Genomic DNA, 20,028 nt, shown 5'->3' with positions numbered 1-20,028 from the left:
CAGTACGGAGCCGAGATCGTGGCTCGCAGATCCGACAGCGAAACGGCCTCTTTACGTTGCGACAGTGAAAGGACTTACAAATGGTGCAGTGGTTGGTAAAAAGAGGAATCCGGAGATGGTTGCGGCCAAGAATGCAGATTCAAAAGCTGTTCTTCACAGTGGGTGAGTACGATTTTGTTATGATTGTCATACACTAGTGACTGCTTTATTTCTCACAAGATATATCCTTTTTTTTTTTAGTACAATAGGCATCTTTTCAATTGAATTTTAGGCATAGGTCATAGGGGATGGGGTAAGTCATTTGAGCAAATGCGCAAGGAAAGTTAAGATTCCCTTAACGGCACTGAACAAGGTAAAGTTTCGTTTCTTCTGAACCCATGTGTGGCAACAACAGTCCATAAAAGTTATACATAACGACGCAATTGATGCTCACTCCTACGTCCATTACTGACGCAATTCTTAATGCGTTCCTCAAGACATTAACTACAGCATTGAGTCTTTTTTTGAAAATTGAAAGTGATACGCCAGTAAATTTGTTATTACTGGAGTAACCTGACGAAAAGAGTTAGTTCCAATCTAATTGAAACACAAGCTAAAGGACCAAAACGGAAAAGGTAAGGAAAAAATTCTTAAGGCCTTTGTGTTGTTCTTCAACATTAATTCTCCGGCTTCACAAGTTCTTGTAGTTTCTATAAGAAGGCTTTTTTTCTCCTTAGGGCAGCTGTGTTTAAATCGCGATGACATAATCTCGTTTTCTTCTTTTGGACAACGGTGTACCCATCGATACTCCCTGATGCTCATCACAACACGACCTTTTCTTGAATGGCCGTGGCAATGCCGGTCAGACAAAATGCGCTCGACTTTTCTTTTTCAAAGATACTTCCTTCAAAGCATGTGACATTTACATGAAGCTCTGCGTTCACATGGCAGTCGAAAACGAACATTTGGAAACATTGAATATGCTCTTGGAAGAACAATATCTTTTAACGAAAATCTTCTACAAGTCCTGATGTCCAGGAGCGAGTTCCACGCCATTATGCTGCCATGGTGAAAGATGTCAGAGTGATTTAATAGCCAGCCACTTCCGAGTTCAATGTCTGCCTTCTCTATCAAGCGAGTCCTAAGAGCGACGTTTTTGTGATGCTAATTGATTTCTACTTTATCTATTTCAAAGTAATTTTTCGTAAGAAGAACCTTTGCACTTAGACTCGCTTTGAAGAGGAGGCACACATGAACTCGGAACTGACATTACAATTCTCGCATACTTGACCGAACACCATAGGGACTCAGTCCTAGGGTCAATGAAACGACACACACTTACAACAATTTTTTTGGAGATCCCAATTGGCCGGGGCAAACCCTTGGCTATTTACAAGTACAGCCGTAGAGGTTGAACCAGAAGAATACCAGTATCAAATTCAAAGAGTGATCGATAACGGGTCCTTGAATCCGGGGTCTCCCGGGATCTCCAGGCAAGCCGCCCTAACCACTGAACCCACACCTGCCTCCATTCACATATTGTATGTATTTCTCTATAGTTTAAGCCTGTTGCAATAAAAATGACTCCTACTGACGGCCAACGATCGTCTTCTTCCATATGTTTGTTTCGCGGTGGTTATTTATAACTCAATATTAAATAAACGTTGGATTTATGGCTGCTTTGAAGCAACCAGAATAATTGTTCCCGAGAAAGGTATAAAGATTTTGAACAGGTACAACGAACAAGAAGGTAGGTGGTTCTGAACATCCCCTTGCATCGATTTTTTGTAGTGGCATTCTTTGTAAGATTTTGCTTCTCTGGATTGTATCTGGATATAGGTATGGGATGCACTCTTGAGCAAGCACACAAAGTTCATATTCCACGATGAAACACAAGCAAACCCCACTGCATCTCGCCTGCCCAAGAAGGAATGTTTGCGGCACGTTGAAGCGTTGGCGAGGCGAGTAGCTTCTGGCTTAGACGAACGAGATGCTAAAGGGAGAACTGCCACTTTCATAATGCAGTTATGAATGGACATAGGTAAGCATCCTCTGTACCACAGTTGTTTTGTTTTCACTGTAAGGTAAACATTTTCGTGATTGGCCAACAACAGAGGGAGGATCTTTGCCCTTCCGCGACAGTATGTACCAATTCAAATCAATGTAGAGAGGTGGTTTCAATCAGTATTACATCTATCAAGCTTGAAAGATGTTAAAAAACTGCACAGAATAGCTTGTCGTTTCTCCATTTAGTAACTTTGGCAAAGACACCCAACGAACTCCTATGTATAACCATAGACCAACAAAGTGGGTAAAGCACTAGGTTACGTAGTAAATTGTAGGACAATAATTGCATTTCCTTTTAACTTTATTTGAATAGAAACTCATCGTTAGCGGAATGTCTCAAATTTCCAGAAAAAGTTTGCTACACACTTTACTAAGAACTCGGAGCCGACGCGGATTGTCCCAGACAATGATCGTTTGGACAACCATTGATGGGGGCATGCAAAACTGGGTTTTTGAAAATTCATGCCAAGAACTGCTGACAAAGCGGAAACAACTTTGGATTGTGTGAACATGGAAGGGGACACAGCCTTTGCATATTGCTTGGTCGACAAGGTCACGTTAATATAGTTGAAACTGCTACTGGACAACGGTGGCAAAAATGACCGTGTGCAACACGCAGATTCAAACGTGCTTGGAGTCTGCTGTCCGGGCAGGAAACAGCGACGTAGCCCTGACAATGGTGAAACATTCACTGTACGGTCGGTTTAGTAATAGCTGAAGTTCAATTTCATGTTAGACCTTTGCCTCCAACAGCCAACCGCATAATCTGTGTGGTGCAAGCTTAGCATACTTATAGTGTAACATGCAATGATGCACAAATGCAATAAAATCTAAATAGGCGAAACAAGAAGAAAACTTGGCGACCGCTTTCGCGAGGTTTTCGATAATGTTGAAAACTAGACCTGTGCAAAACAGTTGCGTGCTACATGAATTGTTTATCTTCCAAATCGCTCTAGTTAAAACAGAACTATCTACCCTCTCTCTCCTCTCACCACAAGGCAACACAGATAGCTGGAACAAATACTTAATTAATAATATGACTGCTGGGTTCCAAACCATTTACGCAATTGCTTTGTTTGTTACAGGGTATGGAAACTGGTTTTTAATAATGTGTTATCTTGGTTAAAGTGTGAGTACAAATGATGAGCTCATGCTTTTGGAAAGTAACAAGAGTTCACACTTGAAATTTATCTTGCAGATGGCATGAGATAATGGCACACAAAGACAAGTATGGACACTCGCCTATGAAGCTCCTTATAGAGCATTTTCCCGAAAGTGCAGAGCTGTTGATGGATCGATGTGTTAAGCGCTCTGAGATGACAGGCTCAGATGATCCTAACTTCTCCATTACCTATGATTTCCATCTCCTTGATCCAGGTCCCGATGACCCAGTTTTCGCCTTGGGGCGACGCTTCTTCGGACCCAGGACTATGGTGAACAGTGAAAGGATGAAACTATTGTTGCATCCACTTACACAGGTTCTGTTGAATCGAAAGTGGTCCACATTTGGACGCTTTTTATACTATTTCAACTTTCTGTCGTACTTGCTTTTTGTCGGTTCGTATTCCGCTTTTATCGTCACTGAGAGACAGAAGCTAAACTTCACAAGGTACTACCGCTACGAAGAGGAGAGCGATGAGTGGGAGTGCGAATATTTTGTCGATGATGGTTATAGTTATAACGACAGCGAAGAACTTGGATTTTATGAATGCCACCCTATATTAATCATCTACGAGGGTCAAACCGGATACAACGCAGGAATTTCATACGTGGTGTTTGGTTTGCAGTTATCCATCTCCTGAAGGAGATCATGCAAATTATAATCCAGAGATGTAGATACTTCAAGGACCTCAGCAACCTGCTGGAGTGGCTCCTCTATGGTACATCATTCACTTTCATGATTCCATACGTTATGCCAAAGGGCATAACCCAACAATTGTTTCAGCGAATAGCAGATCCTTACAATCTATGGTTAGTGGGAGTGACATCGGTTTTCCTCTGTTATGCCAACTTGGTGCTGTTTCTCCGCCGGTTTCGTCTGTTTGGAATTTATGTCACCATGTTCGTGGAAGTCACTAAGACAGTACTCAAGGTGTTTGTTGTTTTTGTCGTTTTCATCATTGGTTTTGCCATTGTCTTCTTCGTCCTCTTCAAAGAACAGGTAAGAAGTTTCCCTTACCAATTAACTGCATGCACTCAGCTGCTGCCCGTTTGTCAAACGTAATCACAAGAATGGCGCAGTGGTGACAGCACTCGCTTTCCACCAATGTGACCTTGGTTCGACTCCCACACTCAACGTCATATCTGGGTTGAAATCGTTGGTTTTCTACTCTGCTCCGGGAGCTTTTCACTAATTTTCTTCTTTTTCTCTTTGAGCGGAAAGCAAGATTTTGAAATGATATCCCGCTTTAACTCATTTTATGTGATTTGAGGTTATTTTCATTCGGTCTCTTGGTAGAGGATTCATGTCATCATCATCATCATCATCATCATCATCATCATCATCATCATCATTATCATCATCATCATCTTCATTATTACTAGTGTTAATGTTCTTTTTATTACTATTACTTTACCTTCGGCGTATTTTACACTAAAGACACAATATATGTGAGACAAAGTTGAAAAAACATTTTTAATACACGTAAAAATAAGTTTAGCTGTTCATGCAGTATTTAAGACCGACAGAAGGTGGGCTATTCACCGTACCGGCAGTGCTTTTTCCAACATTCAATACAGGGGATGTAGTTCTTCTCAGCGCATAGCACGCCTTGTGCTTGTCTTTCTAATAGGTGAACTTCTCAGACGAACGGCAAGTTTCGACTTGGCTGGTCTTGCACAAATCATGCGTTGTGCCTAGAATAATTACCACCTTGGAAAGTAATGAAAATACAAGACTGTTATTTTGTAAGATAAATCGCATAAGGTACTAATTTATACTTTAAGCAAGAGCCGATACAACTTAGGTTTGATTAATTAGTAATGTACTATATTTCGGCTGGCCAAACCAACCCTCTTCAGGGGTTACAAATAGAGTTTACACTGGATTGCTCTTATGTATAAATGGATGTTGACGTAATAAATTGTATGCATTATTTACATAGTCATCGATCAGACGACACGTGATTGATTGTGAGCTTGTGATTGTGATGGAAAGTTCTCCCTTTTTGTTACAGGATGCATTTCTTGATATAGGACGAGCTTTCATCTCGGTTATGGTAATGATGGTTGGAGAATTTGAATTCGACGACAAGTTTATAAAAACCATCGGGAAAAAGAGCACTACCACTCAAACGCCACTCAACCCTTTTCCTGATGCATCTTTTGTCTTCCTGGCGATCTTTCTGCTTCTCATGTCTATCATACTAATGAACCTTCTGGTAGGTCGATAATTTAGTTATTTTAATAAATGCGTTCACCGTAATATTTCAAGGAAAGTGATGAAGAGATTAGTGTCCAACAAGCTTTTAAATTGGCTGTTGTCTGCTGATGAAGTTGCTTGAGCGTTTCGTCTTAGCCTATACTTTTGGGGAGGCGGCCTGGACCTACGGCGAGGGATTTGCGTATGCTTGCGTTGTGTTCCAATCACACTCTGACACGGAATGTAGTTTTTTTTCAATGGTCCCGAATTTAAGAATAACACACTCAGTAAATAGGTGAATAATTTGCCTCCCGCCAATTGGGAATCTCAGCCATTTTTATCTAAGGTAGAGCTAGGGCGGGTGAGTGGGGGAAACAACATAGAATCTGGGGTAGGTTACAGTATTTTCCCTGCCCTTTCTAATAAGGGTTATTTTAATTTTTATCACCAATGCTTTTTTGTGATAAGAGCGATTCAAAACAAAATGAAAAGAGCCATTGCACGGCTTCCCTAGCCGGCAAACGCGACATTTTTAACAAATAAGAACATTGACCAAAAAATCGATCGTTTAGCAATGTGTTTTAGATAAACGTGGTTGTTAGGTGGAAGTGCAATGTTAGAGTATTAATCCGAAGTTCCAACGATCGAGGATTTTCGAAAGTCATAAAGCCGGGTTGAGTCCCCTTAATGCGGTGCACGTGACTTCAAGGTCGTGATACTGGTTAGTTGCGCGATGAGGAATTTTCGGAATTCACCCTCTCAATTTATCCTTTCTATGATAACTTTTGTCATTTCCATTTCGAAATAATATTTCAAAAAGGCTTGCTTCAACAGCTCCATAAGTGTAAAACTGAACCACGTGCTCACGTGGCTTTCTTTTATTTTCTTAGGTCGGTCTTGCCGTTGGAGATATCGATTCTATACAGCATAATGCCACTCTGAAACGGTTAGCTATGCAGGTTGAGTTTGTTGCCGAGATCGAAGAGAGCTACCCAAGGTTTATCACGAGGAGACTTTATCGGCCAACGTTGGTATTCAGACCCAATCGCCCAAGCAGATGGAAAAGGTAAGTTGCGGTTTATCATGTTGTTTTGTCATGATGCAGCCCACCCCTCTAGCTTAAACTCTTGCTTTCTCTAAGATTGCTCCAAAACGTCTTAGAGATAGCGGCCCAGCTTCTTGTGTGATGAGCTATTAAATGAAACGGGATGTTGATTACTACTGACATCTGGTGAAAGGAACTTCCATTCCTTCCCTCGTAAGCCGTAAGACTCTGCTCGTGTTCATTAAACGGGCCAAAATTAAGGTGAATACGAATAGAAAATCATCGCCATTCTGCAATTTGCACAACTGCGGCTTTTTTCGTTTTGGTTGCTGAATACTTTCTCCATAGGTGATATGGTCCTCTCGTTCACGAGATAATGGCATTTCCCCTTTTCATTTGTATTCTAGTGATCGCAATGTTCTTTGTTTCTTCGCTTACCTTGCAAACGTTATCATATCAATTAAAAATTAAGACACTTACGCTTATTTTTCTCATCAACAACGGTACTTACTGCCAGATAAGCCTGCCATAGAATCCTTGATTATGGTCACTTCTCAAATTAAATACATGAATTCTAATTCAGTGTGTCGCCATCTGTGGGCAAATCTGAACATTTCTGGTCCCTTTATTAATGTTCTTTTCCTGACGTTTATTTTAAATGTCTTGCGCATCGACTTCCCCCTCGATGAATGGAATCCATTAACTCCCTGACGATGCGACTCGAATCGACTCGATTCGTAAACATTTTCTGGCCCCTTCATTGCTTGTTTCCTTTATTTCTTTTATGAAATGATATATGAGATCATATATATGAACTGCGGATATGAAATCAAGTGAAGCTATGATCTTCGCAGTTATGAACGCAATTTTTGCAATTGTGTAAAGAAGCCTGAAAAATTCAGAACTTCAACCGGGTTTGAACCCGTGACCTCGCGACACCGGTGCAACGCTGTTAATCGCACCGCACCGGTATCGCGAGGTCACGGGTACAAACCCCGTTGAAGTCCTGAATTTTTCAGGCTTCTTTAAGCAATTGCAAAAATTGCGTTCATAACTGCGAGGATCATAGCTTCACTTGATTTATTTCTTCTATATCTGTATGTCCCTTAGACGAGATGGAGAAGTGATCTGCATAGAGCGACTTTTGTACGACCTTCAAAATAGTGTTCGCAATTTGTTTCGCGGACCAATGTTTGGCAAGACTAAAACAAAGCTTCTCCTTATTCCCGACAAGGAAACTCCAAAAAGAGCAGTAAACAGTTCGATTGCCCAATCACATTACTGCGTTATAAATGACGTCAAAGCGAAACTTTCCAGAAAGTTCCACGGAGAGAACATGACATTGTTTCTATCCGCTTTCGCTAAGCCAATGACAATTCGCGCTCGTTTATTTTTGTTCGATAAGCCAATTAAACGCTTTGCATTCTTGCTTACGTTCTGTTTTCACGTTTATTTTTTCTAAGTCACACCAAAGTCGCTCTAGCAATTTAAGCAAATTGTCTCTTATAGCAGATACCTGGTTCCATTGGTGGGGGAGTGGATAGCGGTGTCCCCTGGATCAATCATTATCCACTAGATAACTCAATTGGTTTTCCTAGTGTTCATCCGCTGTATAGTAATTTATCCAGAAAATAGCGCTATCCCCCTTTTGAACAACCAAGGCCTGAAAAATTCAGGTGGCTCCAACGGGATACGAACCCATGATCTCTGCGATGCCGGGACAATGCTCTACTAAGACTAATCGACTCAGTTTTGGTACATTGGGCATGACTAGAGGAATTTCTTGGGCTCATTTGTTCCGGTGAATGACTCGATGAATGAAAGAAGTGTATATTTTGAAGTGCGGGATATAGACGACATGGAAAAGTGAGCCTCGCACTTCAATATATGGACAATTTAAGCGGCAAGTGTGTCTACAGAGCGGTTTTCAATTGTGTGTCGAAAGTACCTAGCGAATTCGTGTTCTTAGGCCATTGTAGCTTGACCGCTGTTTGTGTTATTTTATTAATCAAACTAGCGAATTGCTTTGGTTTTGCATAACGTCACTCAGTTATTGGTCGAAGTTCTCTCGCCACTTTTTCAAACAATCAGAACTGAAACCAAACCCAATCGTGGCCGGCGCGTGCATATCTTCCCGCGCTTTGTGTCGGCTACGTGATTGGTTTACTGGATTGTCTCCGTCCTTTTTCATTGGCCAAAGTAATTACTTTGGTTTTGGTTTTACGACACTCGATGGAAACTCGCTCTAGTAGATACCTCGCAAACAAGACTTCCACCAAGTCTTGAAGACGAATCAACTTAGTTTGGCTGTATTGAACAACCCGTTTAAATAGATTCGACGTTCTCAATTTTCCTCTTTTCTTGTTCAGGTTCATGGCTTGGCTTGGAATCAAGAACTCGTCTAAGCTCGACTTTGGTCTTCCTGCAGACCCGGGTGATTCCAATTTATCCGAGTACAACCAGGTTAGGAAGCAATTGGATAAAACCAAAAGACGCATCAAAACTCTAGTGAATGTCATCGACGCTCAGAACACTCTGTTGAGAAGACTGGCCAGAAAAATCGACCCTGGCGGCGAAATGGACTCACGCAGCCTTGAAGATATCAGGCCCATTATGGAAGAGTGTCCAGATATCATAACCTCAGACTTCCTGGATGGACAGTCGCCGCAAGAGACCGACGAAAATATGTCTCAAAGAGGACCTGAAATGACAGCTTGCTAAACGGAACATTTTTTTCAAGTTTAAATAGAACTTATGCGCACAGGTCGTTGATGTTTCCAGCTTCGAGTTTCTGCTGAGTGATGTTCATTTTGCATTTTTTTGAGAAAGAAATATTGACCCCACACCAACTTTGACATTTTTTTGTCAGAGGCGTATTTTGAAAAGCTACAGAGGAGAGTATTTACTTTATGCGGATTCTTTACCAGAATGAAGTACCACAATGCTATGCACAATCCTTTATTTTAACTCCGAAATGCAGGGTTATGTGATTAGTCCATATCGTAAATGACTTACAGAAGGTAAGAGAAAAACTCTTACCAGAGAAATCTTGAGGGAAAACTTTCTCTGGCCAAACCAAATACTAATGCTATAAAACGAATCTTTTGCTCTAGCAGGGCTTGTTTATGCAACAACTTGCCCCAAGACTTAAAAAAATGCTGGCTCTGTTGGACAGTTTGAACGAGTTATCAAGAAGATATCTCACATATTGGATTCCCATGTACACGGCAATCATGTAATACAGTTGTAATGAGTTTTACATTACACATTACGTCTTTCGTGAGGAGACCCATTTAAACGTAAAAGAGAACGTATACAAAAGTGCAAAACATTTAATTTTTTAAACTGAGCTATGAAACCACTGACGTTGAGAGGTTAGAGCGTCGCACCGGTATCGCAAGGTCACGGGTTCAAATCCCCGGCGTTGAAGTCCTGAATTTTTCAGGCTTCTCTATGCAATTGCTAAAATTGCGTCCATAACTGCGAGGATCATAGCTTTACTTGATTTCATATCCGCAGTTCACTATTGATTCATTTCATATATATCATTTCGTTCATTGATTCATTCCTCGAGGAAAATTAGAGCTCACAATTAACTAGCAACAGCTCTCAACGTCAGTGGCTTCATAGCTCAGTTGGTTAGAGCGTCGCACCGGTATCGCGAGGTCACGGGTTCAAATCCCGTTGAATTTAGCGCATTTGCTAAAATTGCGTCCATAACTATGAGGATCATAGCTTTACTTGGTAATATATCTGTTAAGCGCGGGGTCACACTCCCAGTGAGAATATCACCCAAAGTTAATTCGGAGAATTTTTACTAAAGAAGGCTGTGGAAAAGCATTCCCGCTTTTACAATAAAATGATTTCCTAGACATTGCCATCGTCTTACAGGCTTTTTTACCCAGACAAATCAGAAGTAAAAACCCTCCCTGGAAGGGTACAATATTAAAGTTTTATTATTTCAAATATGGACGGCCTCTCTCTGCGCATAGGATGTATTATGGAACCAACCGAGTATATGATTACCCCGATTCATAAAAATAACGAAGAAAGCTATTTGTTTTCGACTTTTGCAACAGAGTTTTGTATTTTTAATTTTGATGATTTTTGCTGTCACAGATACTGTTTACCTGACGCAAACTTTTTATTAATGCAAAACGTAAACAAAGTCAAAATGGTATCCTAAGGGCCTGTTTACACGGAGGGAGGGTGCCCCAGCTAACCAAGTTACCCGGTTAACCGAGCTACTGTGGGAGGGCTAACTTTTCATACGTTTCTTTAGAAAACGCATTCAAGCGTTTACATGCTAGATAGGGTAGCCCGCCTACCCGGGGCACCCTGTCTACTTGCCCGGGCCAACCGGCTAGGCGGGTTAGCTTTTTGCCATGTAAACGGTTCGTACCGGGCAATCCCTGGCAGCCGAGGTGAGGTAAACCTCGAAAACATGCTTCAGGTGATCACACTGACTCAGCGGAGTGCAAAACAGCAGTCCTATAACTTACCGCCAAAAAGCTTCTTTTGCTGGCTTTTTTGTTTGTTGTGCTTAGCGGCCTCTCAAAATATAACCCATGCAGGCCACTGACTATCCCGGTTGGGTGAGTTGCATGTAAAGGCAAGCTATGTTTCAACCCTTCTAGCCGGGGCACTCTCCTTCCATGTAAACAGGCCCTAAGCTATCTGGACTTTTGTCAGAGTATATGTTGTGGTTTAATTTTGTTCTTGGTTTGAATTTTTTTTAAACCGGTTCATTTCTTTTAACCAGTTTAAATTTTTTAAACTGGTTTTATTTTTATCAACTCTTGGGGGTGTAGTTAAAAAAAATGGGGGCTTTATTTTTTAGGGAGTTTAAAAAAGAACTAAAGATATTTTCTTCCCTTCTACTCACCTACCCTCCCTGATCCTCTCCAGCAGTTGTCATACACCTCCTGAGATGCTAACCGGTTTAAATAAGTGCGTAAACCTAGTTGAGAGCTCAACCCTAATTACTAAAATGCAGGCAGTGTTGCTAGTACTTAAACACGGAATGCCGGAATGATGGAATGCCGGAACGGAGGAACGCCGGAATACTTAAACCCGGAACGCCGGCATACTTAAACATGGAACGCCGGAATACTTAAAGAAAAGAACACCAGAATACTTAAACATGGAACACCGGCATACTTAAAAAAAGAACGCCAGAATACTTAATTCTGACAATTGGAACACATGGTTAAGTACAAAACAATGGTGAAATATGAAATATGAAATATGATCTACATCACAACTGACCACATCGTGAAACAAACGAGAATACTTTATTATTATTGTACTTCACCACGATGAATAACAGCAACCTTTTTTACGACAATAAAAGGGTTCATATTTCACCATTGTTTTGTACTTTAATTTTTTGCCCCGAACACTCGTTGGGGGGGAAGGGGGGGAGCATGTGATCCAATTGTCAGAATTTTCACAACTGTTCCATGTTTAAGTATTCTGGCGTTCTTTTTTTAAGTATTTCGGCGTTCCATGTTTAAGTATTCCGGCGTTCCGTGTTTAAGTATTCCGACGTTCCACCGTTCCGGCATTCCATCATTCCGGCATTCCTTATTTAAGTACTAGCCAAGCAGTGTCCCTGACCTTACATGAAAGCTAACCATTCAAAATCTGAGTGCCTAACCTTCACCACTAAGCTGAGAATTTAACCCCAAACATTAAAAAGTATTGTTCACATGCAATATTTAAATAATATTATTATTTTATTTGATCGCATCAGAGACAACAATCTATCATAATAATATTCAAATGATTTCTCTCTAGTTTATTTTATACATACTCATATTAAAGTAATTACAGAAGGATATCTAAATATGTTAAAATGGGCAATGTTCTAAAAAGATTAAACTGGTTTGAAAAAAAGAATGAACTTTTCAAACCAAAAACAAAATTAAACCATAAGCACTTAATGACTGGTCCCGAGGGAAACAGTTAATTTTGTTTTCCCAGAATCTCAAAGTTTCCCCGAGGCGCAGCCTAGGGAAACATTGATGAGATTCGAAGACGTCATAGAAGACGTCATAGATTTTTCATTAGGGAGCTTACGAAACGATGACGACGACGGCTACGAGGACTTCATTTAAAAATACAAATCCGCGTTATTCATATCACTAGGAAACTATTTCATGTAGTTCCGCGTTAAAAATGTGTAGTAACTGTCGAGGAATTAAACTGGTATGAGTGAGTTGGAAGCGTAGAGAGAGAACTGAAAATTCATCGTCATGTGCTAACGTCCTCCACAGAACCTTGAATTTGGTCATTTCACGTCGTCATTTAGGAGATGACGGCAAAGAAATGTACCACAATGTAAAACGCACGTGCAGAGCGTGCAGAGCCATTGTTTTTGCTCACTAAACCTATTGTTTTGTAGCGTCGTCGTTGCCGTCGGGGTCGTCGTTTCGTAAGCTCCCTAATGGTGCCCGCTCAGCGACGTTTCGCGGGAAACAGTTTTATTGGTAGATGTCATGTGACCTCGAAGAATGAGAGCGCGCGCTGTTTCGATTCTTTCAATTCATTCCCCCACCCCCCACCCTCCTCCCCATCCCCCTAAAATATTCCTACACCCACACTGCTAAGGGTGGAGCACTTGGCAAAGCTAAGTTCTGGTTTACAACACTCTCGTACGACGGAGGAGGAAACTCCGCTCTCTTTGGCTGATAATTCTGTCCAATCTGTGGCGATGCGTTACGGTATTGAGTTGGCGAAGGTTGTGCCGAACCTATTGGATGCAAACATTGTCCCTCGGGTTGCTGTGCTGAGTTTCTCGGGTCAGACCCTGTTACAGGATCGGCTGGTAAGTCTCCAAGCTCGGAAGAGCAAGTTCGCATACAACATAAATATTTTAACAACATTTGGCGAATTAGTCCATTGATATCTTCGTCGTCACCGATCTTCTTCTTCACATGACGATAGAGAATGCAAACGATTGGTAACAATATACCAAAGCTTATGACTAGTGGACCGATAATTCGACAAATCTTTAGTTGTCGCTGAAACTGAAAATTCTTCTCCTTGCAAATTTCACATCCTCTAAGTAACCAGAAAGACGCCGGAGCCACATTTCCAACCACGGTCAGCGCCAAACCAATCGACAATGACACGACGGTTGCAAAAATTAGGGCATTTTTCCTGACTGAAATTTTACAATTTGGAACATTAATACCCTGCTGTCGGTTGACGTGGCGTTGGTTGTAAATCATTATTGGTCTGTAAAAAAGGCCGAAAGCAATAAGAATGAGAGGGGGACCAGCGGTTAATAAAACAATCTTTTGACGCTGCTCCTGGAACCAGCTGAGCCAATCTTCCTCTGACCAGTAACTATGGGTAACATTCAAATCCCTGTATTTACTGGGTTGCGCTTCTAGTGGCCTTTGACTGCCAAGACTTATAAGAGCAGCACCGCCACCAGCCAGACCAAGGAGCAGAAAAAAAGCGAGCCCGAAACCCATACACTCGACTTCATATTGTTCCATTATTTGGAGAGCAACAATGCTCGTGCTTCCACTACAATTACGCGTTGCAAACTACCGCGATCAAACCCAAGAAGTTCTTTTATAAGTCACGTATACGTGATTTACGCGCAGGCAGCTAAGGGCCATGTACGTCAATGTATGGCGCAATTTGCATAAGATATAAGTTGATCACGAAGCTGGATATAATTGTAGTCAAGTGCGTGGAAATTGACAAAGCGAACAACCGGAGTAGAAAGACATTGGAGTCATGGCACACGGCAAAAACTGTAGGGGCAGACAACAATTCGTGCCCGCTCCCAAGACAATATCACATTCTCTTAAAGAAACACTAATTTTCTTAGCATTTTAAACATTTTTTCTACCACATGCTTTTATCCTTTAATTTATGCGAATTTTTCGTTATATTTAAATTTCTTTCGCTTTTAGGCTTTACACATTTTTATCCGTTGAAGGCAGCAGTTCAGTCTGTCGAAAGCTCATAGTTTTTCAAAACTTTTTACCAGAGAACGATTTTACTTTTTTTCTTAGCATAAATCCTGGTAACGGATCTTCAATATTTTTACATTTTAGATCTCAATAATGAATTCAATGCCGTGATAAAACGTGTTTCATCACGGTAATGAATTTATATCGAGGTTTAGAATGTTTCATCACGGTGGAAAATTGATGTCGAGGTACAAAATGTATCAGCGCGTTTGTGAATTGATATTGAGGTACAAAATGTTTCATCAAGGTCGTGAATTGATATCCAGGTAGAAAATGTTTCATCAAGGTGGAAAAATGATATCGAGGCCCAAATTATTTCATCACGGTAAAAATGTTTCGTCACAGTACTGAGTTGACATCGAGGTAGAAAATATTTCATCACGGCAGTGGGTTGATATCGAGCTAGAAAATGTTTCAACATGGTGGAAAATTGATATGGAGGTCAGTGTAGGCAATAACAATTTTGAGGTAGGAAATGTTTCAACACGGTGGAAAATTGATATGGAGTTCAGTGTAGGCAATGACAATTTAGTCTTCAAAACTAATACCACGGATGAATACAGTACATGTGTTGTCACAAGATATGAAATCGCGTTAATAAATAATTTTGGATCACACGGCGCGTCATAGACATCACAGTTTCGCAACCAGGAAAAAGTAGTCCGTTTCGTTTTCCGAAGGGACATTTTTGCAATTTTTGGCACTTAAAAAGGTCACCTAGCAGTTTTCGATAAGCAAACGGTTCGCTGGTATAAGTTCTCAGAAGACATGCTCTGCTAGCAATATAATTGAAATGAAAACATCATTCCCTAAAAATTTCGGACACTTCAATTTTCAGCAAAGATTTCCGAACAGATCAAATTCTTTTAGAATTAAGCAATCTTTATACTTAACAAGAACTTAATTTGATGGATGCCCTTGAAATATATTGGCTACGTGATAGGCTGTATGTGGAATAGGTCTGTAACGCAGGATATGATGAGATTTTGAACTAGAGGGAAAAACGGTTCCTCAAAATAGGAAATAGAACACTGAAGTTCATTAGCTTGTTTAATTTCTTAAAATCTAGTAATGAAAATATTTGGAGGTGGCAGTCGAACGAAATGCGAGTCATATCCCATTCCTTCTCTGTCAGTTCTTAATTGTGGATGATTTGCGGTGAGAAAATGCAAAAGAGCTTTGAGTCGTTGCCTTGAATATTAATTAAGATATGATCAAGATTACGAAATGCTTTTTTCTACTTCTTATTGCCTCACGTTAATTTTCAAGGTAGGCGACGAATGTCGACTGACATGTTATGTACCCTGGAGTCGGAAAAATGATTCCTCTGGCCGATCCAGAGTCACAACATAAGGAAGCACAACACGTGAATTGAGAGAATCCGTGGCCGAGTAGAAGCTTAATGCTAAAAATAATGCTCAATTAGATCCTTACGATACTTGTTGGTAATGGATGAGACTTTCTTTCTAGTATAGGATCGAATAAAACCAGAAAAGGATAGTCTAGATATATCATGTTTGGCTGTGAGGTCTGTAACATAACCGACTTAACAAATAACCAATAGCTGGGAAACATATGAGCCTTTATTTCTCCTTTTGCGTGACGTGTCACGTTCTTTGTATCCTCTCGTACCCGCTGCTGCGGTTATTAAACGGGAAACGGGAAACGGGTCGTGCTTTTCAGAACTTGAGGGTTATTGAGTTGTTTCTAAAGCCGAAAGCCATGGTGTTGTGTCTGTGGACAAGTTCACGGAAATATTTGTTATTTGGTTAAAAACGTGTTGTTTGACGGGAGCACGTTCCTGGCGAGAGCGTGTTTACCAGTAGAATAGTGCTTGTTTCTACATCTTTTGTGGTTACGTTGATTTTTGTTTACTTACATGCACGTATGTATTCAAGAATTTTCTTCTCTGTCATTGCATGTTTTATTGAATACAAAAGCGGGCTGTTATTCGTCTTGTTTTGATGGTGCCCGGGGGTAGGGAATTTGAATTTTTGTAGCTTCTATAAAAATGTCAAATTTCCCTGGGTCGTTCCACTTCCCCCAAACCCTCTCCCTGGGGCTTAGCATTGATGGGTGCATTTCTTTTGCCTCCTCAGTGCATCACTGTAAACTAGAAAAAAACAACAACAACAACTCATCGGGCTGCCCTTGATCGAATTTTTGCGGTATATTGTCATAAATAAAGTTACTCTTTGGTCCGCTATTTGTTCAACTTGTGTGGTATTTACTTCGCCGCTTCGCGGCTCGATAAATATCCACCACTATTCAACGACACTGAGGTGAATAATTGTTAATTATAATCGGTATCGTCCGCGCACAAAAGTACCTCAGTGATCCGGCAGAATTTGCATATATATATATATATATATATATAATTTCATGGATGTTAAACAGGGTACCATGAGTAATCAACCTCTAACTTGATTCTTCGCAACCAGAGTTCACGTATTGATATCTTTCATCCAAATGGCTGTTGAACCATTTGAGCTTAAAACCAGTTACACCGTTGTTCCCCATTTTGTGTAGAAGGGTGTTATGATCTATGATGTCAAACGCCTTCCTTAAATCAAGAAAGGCACTTACAACCTTTTCGCCGCGATCGATGGCTAATTTCCACGAGTCAACAGCTTTAATCAGGGCCACAGTTGTCGATGAGTTCCGTGCATAAGCATACTGATGTTGACCAATAAGGTCTGCTTCTCGCGCATATTGCATGAGATCCAAGTTTGCAAAGAATTCGTGAACCTTAGAGACATTTGGGAGAATGGATATAGGCCTGTAGTTGTCACGCTCCGGTAAGGGAACCTCCCTTGGACTCTGGAGTTACTCAGGCAACCTTCCATGACAGTGGAAGATGTCTATTCTGATAAGACGCAGTGAGTAAGTGTGCTATGTTCCTGCTTATACAAGGGGCTGCAATCCTCAAAATCTTAGCAGGAAGTTTGTCTGCACCTGCGACCTTTGTTACGTCCATTGTTCGTAGAGCCTTAAAACATCCTCGTCACTCACGAGTTGAAACGTAAATGCAGCGTCGGTGTCAGGTACACCTGAAGCCAAGTTGACGGTAAGGAATTCGCGGTAGTATTAGCCTGGCGACCAGATAGCAGAGAAGAGGCTATAGTAGTAAAGTACTCATTCAATGAATTAGCTATGTCTTGTTTGTCCTTAACCTCCTTTCTATTGATCACCAGTTTTTCAATTTCACCGATCGGAAATTATTCTTACCCGGAATGACCTTACGGAGCGCATATGTATTCCAAAAAAAATTAGGCCTAGCACGAGTTTCCTTCAACTTGGTGTAAATATATATTTTCCTTGCTTTTCTGTTCATGCCGGTCACAAGATTTCGTAATTGCCTATATTCGGTCCAGTCTTCGGATAAACCATATAGTTTAGCTCGCTTGTGAACCCGATCACGTGATGTCATTACTCGCAGTACATATGACTCTTTGTGTGCATGATTCCTTAACAATGGTGGTTATAATTTCACTTTTCATTTTGTCAGTCTGTGGAGAATGAAATTGTGCAAATTAAACAGTCTATTTTGAGAAATTTGAAGAGCCCCAATTAATGGGATAAAACTGGTGATCTCCAAGTGTTCTATCCAAAAAGGCATATCCAACTCCACGCAGGTCTAGTGATGAGTAGATAATAGTGACAGGCAATTTTTACATTGAAGGTTATAAGTTCATCCGGGTCCATTTACGCTCGTTGTAATAGACCTTTTTACCGATACGGCGGCCATTTTGATTTCTATTGTTTCCAATAGCTATTATGGGATGCCCAGGGGGCAAATACACATTAATTTGCCCCCTGAGCATCCCATAATGTCGTTCGAAAAAATAGAAATCAAAATAGCCGCCGCATCGGTAAAAAGGTCTATTAAAAAATGTGTTTATCAGCTAAAATAATTTTATCTGTTCGGATTTCTTAGCGGAAAATTTAAGGGCAAGAAAATTTGGGGGGAATGAGTTCTTTATTTCATAAATTGCTTCTGAGCTGAACATTGCCTTCTAAGAACTTCTCGGCGAGCTATAATGCTGGAGCCTCCGACGTTTTTGAGGTTTCTCCTTTTGCGCGTGTCTCTCGCGTGGCATGTCGCGGTTTCCAATTGCTCGCCATTCATGAAGCACTTGCGTAGCTGCGGTTATTAAAACGGAAACAGAGTGTGCTTTTAAGAACCTGAAGGTCGCTGAGTAGTTTCTAAAACCGGAAAGTATGGTGTTGTGTCTGTGGACAAATTAACGGAAACCGATATTTGGTGTTTGGTTAAAAACGCGTTGTTTGACGAGATGACGTTTCTAGCGAGAGGGCTTCGTCAGGTCCCGAATCTCTTTATGCACTTATCAATGTTACGCCTCCGATAATTTGACTCGTACGACGGAAGTGTACGCTTTGCCTCAGGGTCCGGAATTTGACCTGCCTATTATCTTGGAAGACCAAGAGAACCTTATGCCGGAAGTCACCATCGGCAAATTCCTGCTCTTTTAAGGTAGAAAAAGACCTGGAGGCCAATTTTTGCACAGAACTGAATGCATAAAATTTGAGGAATTAACAGCTCAAATGCAGTCATATTTTCACAACAGATACTTTAATCTATGAAGATTTTCATATAATTACTTACATTCTAAAAGCATGAAAGGAATTTCTGAAATGTGGGTGTGTCTGTTTTTAGCATTCGTTAGTTCCTGGTCCGTTTCAGTGATACATTTACATTTGAATTAACCTGCGATCAGGCTCTATTTTAGTTTCGCGTGGTACGTGCTGTGGAGCAGGTGAAACGAAGACGATGTAAGAGAACATATGGGCGAAACTAAAAATGGGCCTGATCGTAATTAAAATTATCTGTAACTGAATAATATAATCACTTCTAATGATGTATGTTGCAACATACGAAACGTTAAGTTTGTTAAAAGGTTATGCAGTTCAAGCAAATGTTTGTAATCGCTGTTTGTGTTTTGTTCTTATTGAAACTTAAATGGCCCAAGTCAAAGAATCTCTCCTTATGCTCGAGTAGTGCCGACGGCACAAAATGCAAACCTTTCATTGTGTTTGGACTTCGCTCTAGAATAGTTAGGGAGGTGTGAGTTTGCCTTGAAAGAAGCACAGGATGGACCTTTAAAAAGTGTTGTCTTTCATCGAGAGGATCAAGTGGACAGGGAGAAGAATTTTTATCAAGTATTGTGGTGTCAGCCTTAACTGCATTGATGCAAGATAAAACAAACAAGTTTTTCGGACACTTGAATGTTCGGGTTCTCAGGGATCACCGTTACAGCTGTGGCCAAAAGACCGATTGCTAAACGTCAACATTCGAGGAGTTTTTGAAGGTTCCTCCGCAAATTTTGTTTGCTCACCCCGAAGTTCTTGTAGAAAACATAACCCTTTTTAAGTTACGTCAGGGGCACCCAACGACCAATTTGTTGTAAAATGTATTATTATACCCCAGCTAATGAAAATAAATGTTATTAAGGCATTTTCGGGTGTTTTTCAGTGTTGCTGGGAAAACATTATCTGTTCCTTTTTCCCAACAAGACACATAAGAATTTCCCAGCCAGCTAGATAAAATTGGTTGGCTTCCC

The 20,028-nt window shown here is 40.7% G+C and overlaps 1 protein-coding gene and 1 pseudogene across 1 annotated transcript; one reads left to right on the top strand and one right to left on the bottom strand.

Moving 5' to 3' along the window:
• The window catches only part of LOC138054264 (transient receptor potential cation channel subfamily A member 1-like), a 17,892-nt pseudogene extending 7,480 nt beyond the window's left edge, over nucleotides 1-10,412 (top strand).
• Nucleotides 10,413-11,769: 1,357 nt separating this feature from the next.
• On the bottom strand, nucleotides 11,770-14,031 carry LOC138052802 (uncharacterized). Its single transcript, XM_068899385.1, has one exon. It carries the CDS (start codon nucleotides 13,958-13,960, stop codon nucleotides 13,046-13,048), a length of 915 nt encoding a protein of 304 aa, XP_068755486.1. The 5' UTR covers nucleotides 13,961-14,031; the 3' UTR covers nucleotides 11,770-13,045.
• Nucleotides 14,032-20,028: the final 5,997 nt, after the last annotated feature.

Source organism: Montipora capricornis, chromosome 6 (assembly GCF_036669925.1).
Source record: "Montipora capricornis isolate CH-2021 chromosome 6, ASM3666992v2, whole genome shotgun sequence".
Classification (NCBI taxonomy): domain Eukaryota; kingdom Metazoa; phylum Cnidaria; class Anthozoa; order Scleractinia; family Acroporidae; genus Montipora; species Montipora capricornis.
This window is presented reverse-complemented; position numbering and strand designations above follow the sequence as displayed.

Excerpts from the sequence above, each read along its gene's own strand:
- LOC138052802 (XM_068899385.1), bottom strand. The coding sequence starts at position 13,960 with ATGGAACAATATGAAGTCGAGTGTATGGGTTTCGGGCTCGCTTTTTTT.